Source organism: Lipophrys pholis (genome assembly GCF_963383615.2).
Source record: "Lipophrys pholis genome assembly, chromosome: 6".
Classification (NCBI taxonomy): Eukaryota; Metazoa; Chordata; class Actinopteri; order Blenniiformes; family Blenniidae; genus Lipophrys; species Lipophrys pholis.
Window position 1 is genome coordinate 26,386,321 of NC_137629.1, and position 12,860 is coordinate 26,399,180.

Genomic DNA, 12,860 nt, shown 5'->3' on the forward strand with positions numbered 1-12,860 from the left:
CTTCTTTGATTGCATAATTCTGCAGCATGCATGCTTCCACAAACACTCCCTGACTGTGTTTCCTATGGCTTAATTTTTCTCCAGTAGCAAAGGGCACGCTGAACGCTTCAATTATTCTAAGTAAAATACATTTTAGCAACTCGCATGTATAAAATACAACTGTTTGGTGTTTTGTGTGTACACACAGAGACAGACAGCTGCTGGTTGGACAGATAATATTATAGAAACATTTAATCTCTGTATAGTTGTAATGGGAAATCAATATTATCAAGTACAGATAGAAAAATACTCTGTTGCACCATGATCACTCCACACCCGTACATATACAGTGAGTAAGTAGGAAAAGAAGAAAGGATGTGTTTTTAACAAATAGAAAATAGAAAAACAATATAGCGTGCAAAAATGAGCTCTATTAGTTGTTAAAAACAAAGACATACAGTGTGTGGTATATTGGCATATAGTGGTAATATTCTTCACAAAAAAATATCCGTGTTAATTTCTTTTTTCATTCTATCCTTTAGATATTAATATCATTAGCTGTGTGCAAACTTTTTGACATAAGCAACATCTGGCTTCAGTGTTTCAAGACATCTCACAGACCTGCGTGGAGAAGGAGACAGAAAAGTCTTTGGAGTGATTCACCTTGTCACATATTTGGCTTCATGTGTAAAAATCAAGTACTATGACCTCAGTGGACGGGATGTGTTGTACAAAAAAAGAAAGGAGAGGGGGGGGGGGGGGCTTTTGCAGGCATATCAGAAGTCCGGGGAGGCAGCAGTGGAGCTCCTTGTTGAAGTGACACGACACATGATCTCTCAGCGGTCAACGTGGTGTAAACATGATGCAGACGTCACTCCCAACTGTTTTTGCGTGAGTAAACTTCGTCTTGGTGTCATCTGCAGCTTTTCACAATGGGATTCAACTTCAACTGCATAAATCTTTCCTCTCAGAAAAGCCTTGGGACTTATTTGATTGGCAGCAACTCTGGAAATCACTTGTATTGGCGATCTGACCGAGAGGTCCATCGGGTTCACCCCTGAAACAGAAAGTCCATCCCGACAATCAGCCTGCTTTTGTCACAGTTTTGTTTTTGTTTTTTTGACATCTTCAGTTAATCATTTGGAGGTTTGAGCAGCTGGCTGCAGGTCGCTGCGTGTTCGTACAGGCTGGTAATGACCACGTGAGGTGGAGTTTTTTTCTGATTGGTTAACCTGAGCCTCATATGGCGCAGTTGTCCCAGCAGTGTGACGCTGTCAGAGGCGAGGTGGAGGTGGAGGTTAGGACGGTCCCGGAGAGGCCTGCAGCTATAGATGGCTGTGCACAGAAGGACAGACACACATACATGACACACACAGGACAGGAAAGATTAAGTAGACCATTACTGGAAAGACTGCGATTTCATGAAGAATGGTATGAATAAAAGGAAATAAATGATTCTCAAAACGTTTAGTGGAGAATCGATGATGTACATCATGAATCAAACCTTTAATAAAAAAAACTTTTACCACAATGCCTGGAATTTGTTTCACATAAAAACTGAAAGAAAAGTCATGTGCCAACATAGATAAAGGTTCAAAATCACTTCAAAGTTAATTGTTTGGTCGGTTTTTTCTTCACTCATCACTCACACTAGTTGTAAGGCACTTTTCATTCAGAATGCAAGACAAAGTGCGTCACACAGTGAAAACAGCATCACAAACACCTTTTCAAATTGAATACAAATTAATAAATAAGCTGAAGCACAATAAATATTTTGTGAAATAAAATAATATGTCAGCTACAGAGAAACCAGTTTATCTGTCTATATATATATATATATATATATATATATATATATATATACGAACAATATAAAATAGTTATTCAAATCCTAAAATATAAGAAAAATTTATTTAAAGCAAGATTTGTCTTGGTTTTGTGATAAAAACTATTAAAAGAGAGAAAAGAGAAACTCATGTCAATCTTTTTTCCTTTTATTTGTAATTATTGACATTGACTTAAATAGTTAGTAAAAACATCTGATCGTGTGAAAATATTAATGTTTATCTTGTATTTTTTGTGACTAATGAGCAAAAATGAAGAGTTACACAGAAAAAGGCTTGAATTACTTCAGTTTATGTGTAATTAATGAGAAGAAGTTTCACTGTTTGAATTTAAATATGGGATTTAGGAAAAACATATTTAAGCATTTAAGCAGACAAAAAAACGATGTTCTGAGTGTCTGTAGTGCAGTGAATGTATCAACAGTACTGTGCAGCAGCTCACATACAAGCATGGATGCAACGATAATGATCACTTACCGTTCGACATTGATCCTTTGTCAGGACGTTCTTTCACCGAAAAATCGACTGGACACTAACGTCACTGCACTCTGTGTGAAAGAGACAGATACAGTATTAAGCAGGTTTTCATGTACACTTGAGAGGAAAAGGTACAAGAATCCTGCCCCTGCCTGCTCGTCTGTGTGTTGCAGTACGGAGGAGACCGCCGGTCAGCGCTGGTCTCTACGAGCTGATGTCCTGTACATGGTGTGGACGCTGTTTGAAGCCAAACCGTTCGATCCCAGCGTCTGGACGCCGATGTGGAGCGGGAGGCTCAGGTCAACATTCTCCAGGACGCACTGAAAAGAGGGAACACAAGACATGTCACGCATGTTGGTTAATCTTTTACCAGGACAGGAAGCTGGGATGGAGAGCAGGAAGTGTCCGATACCTTAGTGCAGGCTGAGCTCATGACAGATTTGTGGAATTGCCCGTCGACGAACACCTGAGAGGCGACAGGATAAGAACACAGTGTCTTTTTTAATGCAATGAAAACAAAGTAGATCTTTAGAAATAAAAGGTGATATTTGTTTACCCTGTATCCATAAACAAATGTGCCATTACTGCAGAACAGCTCGTCGAGCGGCGGCCTCTCCCAGCCAATCAGGAGGCTGCTTTGACCCACTGTTTTAATGACCTCAATGAAGGCAACCGCAGCTGGAGCCTCTGGGGGGAAATAGATTTTAAACATTTTTTAAAAAAAGGTCCAACACATAAAGTTTTTGATTTGGTTTTGCTTTTGTGAAACAAAATCCAACTTTATAATCCAGCAATTTTAAACAAACCTCAGTGATTTATCAAAAGTTAACCGAACTGCGTTGTTTTGGAAATAAAACAACACCACGCTGAGAGAATCTACAGCAAAATGTGCCGCAGCTTTTCCTCTAATACGTAAGACCGATCTAAACGGCACACATCAAGGCAGAATGTAATCACATTACAGCAGAACGCAGCATAAACACTCATATTCTGCAATTGCAACGTGATGAACCGAAGCTAAAAATGTTGTTTTATTGTCAAAACAAAAAGGTCATGTCACTAACTGTAGCATACCTGGTTTGGGTTTGTCAGCGTTGTTCTTCTCTCTGGCAGACTTCTTGGATTTCTCAGGAGAGCAAGAACTAGAGCGAGTGCAGGATGTAGAAAATCCAAGGGCAGTGCCACTGATCTTAGAGGTCGTGTTTGAGGCAGTTTCTCCTGGTTTCACACTTTTGCCATCATTGGCAGTCGTCCTCCGATTCTGATCAGTAGAACCTGGACGGAGAGCGTCCGGGGTGTCGGGACTTGCAGCGATTTTATTGGTCAGTTTAGGGGACGTCCCATAAAGGCCATTACTTGAAACGGCTTTATGGTTGCTCGGTGCCACGGTGACAAGAGAGGAGCTTGAAAGAGCAGATGTTGTTTTATTTGTTTCCGCTTTACAGGGAAGGTTAGTAAACCTGCCAGGACTGAATGTTGCACTGGCTGACCGAGATATCACGGCATTAAAAAGTGTCTTGGACTTATTTGTGGCAGCGGGTTGAGCCGTTTCTGCTGGAGAGTGTTTAGCTTGTGTTGAAGCAGTGGTGGCTGGGAGAGAGGCCGTCTGCTGAACATTGAAACTCGGGTTCTGCTTCTTTGTGCGAGAGGATGCGTTCAGGGTTTCTGAAGCAGAGAGGGACAGGCTCCTCCTGGACTCTTGTTCTCTTCCCCGGGTCTCTTCGTCCTGGAGAAGAAGACAAAGATTTTATTGCAGCTTGAGTAGAAACATGATCAAACCAGGGGAGAGTTCTAAGCACAGACCAACATGCAGAGCAGAATGAATCACAGCACTTTGTCTTATTAAAATTCTCTGTGTACCCGATAGCTGCTCATCAGTGTCTTCTGCAGCTGCTCGTGTAGGTTGAGGATCTTCTCGGGGCTGCTCAGCCGCCTGCTCGGGCTGAAACGTGCGTTTGAGGAGGGAGAGGCACGACTCAGTGAGGTCCCAGTGAAACTGGTCTGATCTGGGGAGGATTTCTCTGTTACATCCAAGTGGTGAACTCCAGTTTCCTCAAGTCCACTGACGGAATGAGATGGCTGCTGAGGAATTGAAAAACGGACAAAATAGAATTATTGTCAATTCATTTTAAATTTGTGCTGCTCATCATTAGCATTATAGTCAGTTATAGAGTAAACATGTACTCATAAGTTCGCTGGGATTTGCTCCAGTACCCAGCGACTCTGAACTTTATAATGTGGTTTTGAAGACGAATGGATGAATGAATTTTTAAACATAGTCTGCTGAACTGTCAACTTTTCTGAATATTATCTACCATCATATGTCTCCTAAATGTCACAATGTCAGTGCAGTCACTGTCGGCAATCCCGGCCTATTTTACCAAAAGTATTTGATCTGTACATACAGAGCAAGAAGCAAAACGGCCCATTTTATTCTCACCAATGGAACACGACAGGATCTGAAGTTGTCTAGTTTCCACTGAAATATTTCTAACGATCATCTTAAGCACTTTATTTACATGGTCTCAATTTTACTGTCCTGCACAGAAACTGTTTGTTTGGTCGTCTAAAACTAAATGTCTGTAAAATTGTTTTTAGAAGATGGATGGATGGATGTTGTTAGGTTTACGGTAAACAAATGACTTGCATTTATTGGGTTTTTTTTACCATTTTTGAGTCCTACAAGCCCAATGGCATTTCATGGCTCTAAGATGAGTTTAAAAAAGGTTTTGCTCGTGATGCCTCACCTGGACTGTCATCAGGCCCTCCGTCGGTGGCACAGCAGGTGATGACACTTGCACACTAGCAGGCGCCTGCACAGGCGAGTCAGTGATTTTCTTTCCTGCTGGTGCGACTACATGAATGCAGACTTTAAGGTTTGTTGGAGACTTTGTTGTAACTGCAGCAGAAGAGTGTTTTTCACCTCCACGGCGCTGTGTTTCAGCTTCAGCTGTGACCCAGGTTTTTTGCTGCTTGCTCACAGAGCTCAGCTCATGAAGGGATGCTGGATCTGGGATTACTCCCCTGTTATAATCTCGAAACATTGAAAGAAATTCCGGTTTTAAACCAGTCCAACAATCCGGTCTCTTTGTGATTCCCGCGGGTGTGAAAGCTGCGGTATAGACCTGCAGGGTGGCATCCCGGAGCAGCATCTCAACCTGCTGTGTGAGATTTGAGTCCATGAAGCCTCTTCTGTGCATGATCTTCATCATCTGAGCTAACAAGTTGTTCCTCTCCTGACACTTCATCACCAGGCAAGACAGCTTGGCCTGTGATTGGACAAACACTCGTCAGAGCGCTAAAACGAGAGCACAAACAGTCAATATTACTTTGTTTCCTCACCTTTAAGGGGGCTATGTCCAGATCTGTCTGGCTTTTCCTTTTCAGCAGCGCGTCATACTATAACCAAAGTAAAAACAATCAAACCAAAACTAAGATATACAGAAGGATAACAGTTTATAAATGCAATCCAAGTGTAAAACTACACCTGACAAGTTGCCCACCTTGGCTCTGATGTCATTGTAACGTGCCCTGAGTGAAACCAGAGCAGTACTCAGATCATCCCCGTTGCCCTGTCCTCTTTTCAGCACTATATACTCCGAGTTCAACTCCTCTAGAGCAACAGTCTGCAGGGTTTTCCAAAGACACACATCACAAGTGATGAAGACAAGAGTAAAGCGATCTGGAATTTATATATATATATATCCAAGAATGAATAAAGAGTGTTTGTCATTTGTACCTTAGCCTTGAGTTGAGCTGTGAGGATATTGTATTGCTCCTCGGTTTGAGACTTGAGTGACAGAATGTCAGACTTCTCCCTGAGCAGGTTCATCAATTTGTTCTGCAGCAGCTTCACCTGAAACGCATGGGAACACACACACACACACACAAAACTGTTTAGGCCTGACAGACAGGTGCAGCAGCTTTCTTTGGTTTCTCTCCTGAAGAAAAGAGGTCATATTGTACTAACACAGACTTTGAGAAGATACAGCTTTGTGAAAAACTTTTTTTTGAAGGAAAGGAGGGGCATAGTGACCCAAACCTACAACCTTCTTCATATGAGGTGAGCGCTAACCACTACGCCACCGTGAGACAAGAAATATCTGATATTTTGAAACAGCCTCTAATTAAATGATGTGAAAGTGCACAGGTAGGAACGACTTCAGGAGTGAAAACTTTCACACATGCAGCCTTGAACAATAAAGAGCTGTGAAAGCAAAGCTTGTTGAGATCAGGGAGTCTTTCATGGAGTGATGGGATGAAATGAGAGGTGGCGGTGAGTCAGTTTCAATAAAAAATGACGCTTTGACATTGAGCACGGCCTCCTGATAGTCAAGTACGGAGGTGGGTCTCTGATGCTGTTGGGGTGTGTCGCTGGTGAACTTGAACATTTGACAGCCATCATAAATAGAGGTTTGTACCATCAGCGGGAAAGCTTGGCAACCACATGATAGTTTAACAATCCGAGCACAGCTCTAAGTAAAGTGAAGCTAAGTTGAGGAATCACAAGTGTGACACTTATTTCATTTTCTTTGTTCTAAACTTTAACAGCGTTAAAATAAAGAAAGTCGCTGCATGCAAACAAAAGAATATGTGCAAAAACACTTTTTAAATAAAAAAAATCAGAAGCGTTGAGGAAACAATACTAAAGATTAGAACTAAGCAATATGTGAAATTTTTTTTTAATATTTTCATTGTTATATTTCCTTTGACCCTTTATCAGAGTTTAATTTTTCAATATATCTTCATCTAACCACTGTCTTGCAGGCTGAGGGGATGAGACGGTGTTGATTGCATATGGAGTTAAATACCTGGGTTGTGAGGTCGTCATTTTCCTTTCTGATCTCCTCCATTTGACTGTGGACGTCTGACAGTCTCATCAGCTTCTCAGCTGCCTGAACCGCTTTTCTCTCCGCCTCCTCCCTCCTGCCGTCTGACTGACACAGCTCACTGCACAATCTCTTTGTCTGAAGAATGCAGACGAAAATAAGTTGGCGAATTTCTCAGTGATGCATTGTGGCACCGAAAACATAAACTGATGAGTAGAAAAAAAAACAACTCATAAGGGTTCTGAAATGAAAGCATTATGTGTGGGGAAAGAAAAGAGGCCACATTTGAAAAATATTTGGAAAAATATATATGAATAAATATTTGAAGAGGCTGGGAGGATCTTTTCACTAGACTTGTGATGCGCTCTGTACCGCGACACCCTAACTTGGGTAAAAGAGGTATAAAAGATTAATGGATGGATGTTTATGTATATTACTTCCTCACGTTCAGTAGTTTGACTCAATCTCACCTCGACGCGACTCTTGTCCAGCTCCTCTTGTGACCTCTTCAATTTTGCTCCCAAGGCTTCAATCTCCTTCATCAGGTCACTTTCTTCCTGTTACAGATCAAAAAGACACGTACATAATAAACTACAGCGCTAAGAGGATTTACAGCATCAATCAACAGGTAAAATGACACGCTACCTGTGTAAGGCTTCCTGCGTGGTCAGTTTGACATCGTTGTGCGGCGTTCTTTGTCACATTAGTGCTGCCTGCATTCAGCAGATTCTGCGTCTCGCTCCTAGTTTCTGTCGGTGTTTGGACGTCTTCAGCTTGTAAACTGCTTTTGTCCTCCCTTGGGCCCTGGATTACTAACATTATCTGTTTTCTGTTTTGTTTGAAACAAACAGCACTTTCTTTTTCTTCTTTGAGAGTGCTGACTGACTTTATCAGCTCAGCCGGGTTTTCTTTGAGAGTATCAGATAATTGTTCCTGGTTTCTCTTTTCTTTGAGACACAGGAGGGAATTGGTTAGTTTGTCTCTCTCCTCTTTCAAATGAATCACTGCCTGGCTCAACTCATCACTTTCTGCCTGTAAACTTTGCAGTGACTGCATGATTTGATCTCTCTCTGCTTTTCCTCTGGAGAGAGACTCTAGTATTACCTCTTTATCTCTTTCAAGAACCAGACTAGACTGCGTTAGCTGCTCTTTCTCCAGTTTTAAGCCACTCATGGACCTCTCAAATTGGTCTTTCTTGTCTTTTAGTCCACAGACCATCCTGTTGAGTTGCTCCTTCTCTTGCTTGAGACAAGCCAAAGACTGAGAGACGCAGTCTTTTTCCTCTTTCAGTCCCCAGATTGCTCGTGTAAGCTGCTTTTTCTCTTCCGTCTGTTGGTGGACTGACAGAGTTACATCTTGTTGCTGCTCTTTGAGGGCATTTATGTTGTCAGTCAGCACTTGTTGTTCTGTTTTGAGACGCTGTATTGATGTGGATAGCTGGACCATTTCATCTGTCAGTACACTGACATGCAGAGTTTTCTGTGAATTGCTCCTTAATGAGTCATTCTGACTATTTTTATGGAAATCAGATGCTAAATCTTCAGTCTCCTGATTGAACATCAACTGAGCTTCTTCTCTTTTAAGGACATCTGCAGCTGAACTGTCTGTGTATTCGTCTTTGTTGCTTTGTGGAAAACGTCCTGATATTACAGAATTATAATCACTTAACCATAAAGTGTTGCTACACTCCGGACGCTTATCACCCGATTCCTGCCTCTGCTCTTCACTCTCCAACAACTTTTGCTGCAGCTCCATGATCGTATTGAGATCATCTTCAGTCTTCTTAGTAAGTTCTGAGTTCAAACATGTTTGTTCCTGCTTCTCCTGCTCCAGCCTGACAACATTGTCCTCTAGTCTTGAGATACTCTCTTTCAGCTGTGTTTGCTCTGTCACGGTCTCCTCCTCTCTAAGCTTAATATGAACAAACAGCTCCTGGATCCGATCAGCCAACGCCCGATTTTCTTTATTCAGGGATTGGATGAGATCTTCCTGGGGGACGGCATGAGTTCTGTCATCTTCGGTAGAAGAGGACAGAAGCTCTCCATGATCAGTAGCAGTTCTGCAAATCTGCAGAAAGGTAGGAATTGATTAGTGACTTACTGGAGTTGAGACGGCTCATTGTCAAAAACACACCTGAAATTTACCTTTTCACCTGAAGATCCTTCCTCCGACACTGACTGTTGTTCCTCCACCAGTTTCCTGAGTTGTAATTTCAGCTGAGCGTTCTCCTGGCTCATCTTCTGCAGCTCTTCCTGTGTGCGCTGCAGGGCAGCCTCGAGGTGGTCACGTTGCTGCTGCAGCTTTTCAAGATCTTCCCCTAACCCCAAGCTCCTGTACGCTTCCCTCAGGGCATCAGATTCCTCACTTGGGCTTTCCTCCACATCAAAAATCCTATTCGAGCACCATTTCCCAAGTTTGAACTCGTCTATTGACTCTGTAGTGAAAGACGGTGACTTCAAGTTGGAGTTAGAATCTGAACCAAAGCAGAAAAGGTTGTTGAGAGGATCATTTTCAGCTGTGGTTTTTGATTTGGGTGATGTAGAGCGATCCTCTGTGTGCCTGGGTGTGCTCTCTGCTGCAGCCTGGTGGTGAACACCTGAAACTGTTACTTCTTCTGAGGATGGCTGAAACGACACAAAGATTCCAATATGCTTATGTTTTATCTTTGCATTGAGATGCGAAATGTTCCTATAATTACAGTGCCTATTTGAAACTAAATCTTTTTGAACAATAGACAATAATGAATCAGAGGAAACGAGTGAATACAAATAAAATATTATGATGTACCCTATCGATAAGCCCCTGCTCTCTCAAAGTGCCGCAGGATAAACCTCCCTTCACAGACTTCAAACCACATTTGGAAAACATGTTTGAACACATTTTCCATCCAGATACATAATGGCAAAAATACAGTTTACAGTTTATCTCTTTCAAACTAAATTTGAGACAGACACAATATAAGGAATAGTTTGTGCAGAAACTAAACTACATAAATGTATACCATATTAGGACATATTTTGATCTGGAGTAAAATAACCATTATGTTGCTAGTGGTCAAGTAAAATATCCAGCTTAGTGTAAAGGTGCTCATTTGACGCTAAACGTAATTAGTTTTACTGTTGACTACTGGGCCCTACATGCCATGACGGGTATAGCATGTTCATCTTTAACTACAACATAAATCCATGGTTAGATTGAGCAACAAAACCACATGAATCAGTTCAAACTAAAACTTTTTAGGAATTACTCAATCTTCACATACCTCTCCAGAGTTCCTTGTCAAAGATGGTCCCATGACAGTGGTATATGTGAGAGTGTATTTAGGCTTAATGCCTGGTGAGCTGGTACCAGAACTTAGGCATGAGGACTCAGGGATTGAGAAAGACGGACTTGGTGTTTGGTTAGCTGCCTCCCGGAAGATCTGCAGCAGTCTGTGGTTCTCCTCTTTCAGCTCTTCAACCTCCTCCATCAAGTGTCTTTCAGAAAGTTTCAGCTGGTGCACCTCTGCCTTCATCTCCTCCACTCTGCAACCAAGGAAGTGGCTGTTCTCTTGGGCCTCCTGTAGCTGCTCCATTAAGCCCCTCTGCTCAGTCATCCGGTCCTCCTCTCTCTCCAGTAGCACCTTGAGATCTTCCTGCAAGCTGATGATGAAGCTTTGCAGTCTGGCCTCATTTGAGGGATGTTTTGCATCATTGTTTGGTCCTCCTACATCATTTTCTGTCTTTCCTTCATCCTCCTCTTGCCTTTCTTCTCTCTCAGTTGCCACATTTGACTGCCATTGCAGCCTCCTCTCCTCCCTTTTCTCCTCTTCCCCTTCACCCTCTCCTCTCATGAAAGGCAGCCTGTCTTGTTCCTCCAAGTGTGTGACAGTCCCAGCAGTAATTCTGACTGCCCTCATCGTTGCCATGCCAGTGGCAGCGTTCACCGTCATCTCAAGCAGCTGCTTTTCTAGAGTGTAAACACGGTTCTGCAGGGTCTGCTCTCTGTCCCGGGCTACGCTCAGCTTGTGTTGGAGCTGCACTTTAAAGTTCTCAAAATACTGCGACTGGCGACTCATCTCCTCCTCTTTGGCCTTCAGTTGCCTCTGGCAGCGCTGCAGTTTCTCCCTCCATACCCGCTCCCCTTGCTGCTTCTCCTGAGTCTGGAAACAGGAGAAAACAGGAATCAGAGGAAGAGAGAGAGAGAAACTACTGTGTGAAAACCAAGGTGTCATTTTTCCGAATAAAATTACTCAAAGCTTATTTTAACTACCCTAGTCCAACCAGGTTTTCTATTTGTAGAACCTCTCAGCATTGGGGGACTCTCCTAACCACTACACACATTAGTAGCCAACAAAGTGCCACATTTAATCAAAAAAAAGTTGATAGTTTAAAACTAATTTGAGCTTAAAAACACTACCTCAATGTGTTTAATTGTTGGCGGGGTTACACATCTAAAGCCCATCTTTGTATTTTAAAGGCCAAATCAAAAACGTTTAGATGATATGCAGATGACATGAAATAAATACTAAGGACCACATTGCTAAAATAGAAGTTCATCTGTGTACTGAGGATGCAACATAGGAACCTGTGACTTTTTCCAAACTACTTCATACAGAGACATTTACAGAAGTATTTTTTGCTCCATCTTTCGTAATGAGTAAATGCTTTTTTGCACTAAAGTGCTTACAATGTGCTTAGTATCCATAGACCTTTCCTTTTATTATCAGGTCATTTCATTGACTACCACTCAAACTTGCTTTTATATCAGCAGAACATCTGTTAGATGTCAACTCAAATTGTTTGGGAGCAGCTTTTAAAATCCACGCGCTCCAGAAAATTTAGTTTTCGCAGTTTGCATATTAAAGCTGACAGAAGATGTTCACTCACCATGGTCCTGACCTCCTCCCTGAGCACGTGGAGTCTCTGATCCAGCCTCTGGGTGTGCTGCATGCTGGGCAGCTGACAGGCAAAGGCTAAGTGATATAACTGTAGCAGCGGGCTCTTCTCAGACTTCTAAACTCTAAAATCGCCAGAGTGCAATAAAGAGAAGCCCACATTACATCAGCATAACAACATCAACAAAGTACATTTCTCATCTAAAAAGCTACAAACTTCAGTTTTACCGCCTGAAATGAAGAAAACATATAAACATAATCTCCTGCAGTAAGTCATTGGCAGCATGCAGTGTGCAGTGCAGTCAGGTGTCTGTGTGTGTGTATGTGATACATGATATCACCAGAGCCAAAAGTGAGTATATAGTAGCAGGTGTGAGTGTATGTCACTGGATCCCCTCCCCCTCAGTCTCTTACCTTTTCGTCAGATAGCTGTCCGTCTGAATGCAGGAACCTGCATTCTGCTCCAGAATCTCCACTTTGTTAAGCACAACCTGCAGGTGCGGGCCGGTTACAATGGTGGCTGAACTGCTTCCAGTACCTGCTGTGTCAGGCGAGGTCATGTGATCCTCTTCCGGTCAGCCTGTTCCCACTTGGTGAGTGTTACCTGTGACACAGGAACTGATCATGTCAAACTTGTTATGTGAAAGTTAAAATCTTTGACACATTTTGTTTTCCACACACACACGTCTGACACTGTTGCCATTTTAATATAAACAAAAACAGAAAAGGATGCATGCGCTTAACATTCACTTATCTATAATTCAACATGTCAACAGCTTGGTAGCAAGTTGTTGGGCAGAGGTATCTCTCAGGTTACCCCAACTCCAAACTGGTCCTCCACCTCCTACTATGCAT

General features: G+C 42.3%; 1 protein-coding gene across 1 annotated transcript; it reads right to left on the bottom strand.

Annotated features, from left to right (window-relative positions):
• Window positions 1-202: 202 nt before the first annotated feature.
• LOC308111343 (uncharacterized protein) lies at window positions 203-12,565 on the bottom strand (the record flags this gene model as incomplete). The annotated part of the gene is made up of 18 exons (XM_080466205.1): window positions 203-1,314; window positions 2,301-2,371; window positions 2,453-2,620; window positions 2,713-2,766; window positions 2,857-2,987; window positions 3,375-4,026; window positions 4,161-4,382; window positions 5,048-5,569; window positions 5,643-5,699; window positions 5,804-5,926; window positions 6,040-6,156; window positions 7,112-7,267; window positions 7,600-7,686; window positions 7,775-9,196; window positions 9,274-9,753; window positions 10,392-11,270; window positions 11,998-12,061; window positions 12,420-12,565. 16 exons carry the CDS (start codon window positions 12,563-12,565, stop codon window positions 2,492-2,494), a joined length of 5,241 nt encoding a protein of 1,746 aa, XP_080322331.1. The 3' UTR covers window positions 203-1,314; window positions 2,301-2,371; window positions 2,453-2,491.
• Window positions 12,566-12,860: the final 295 nt, after the last annotated feature.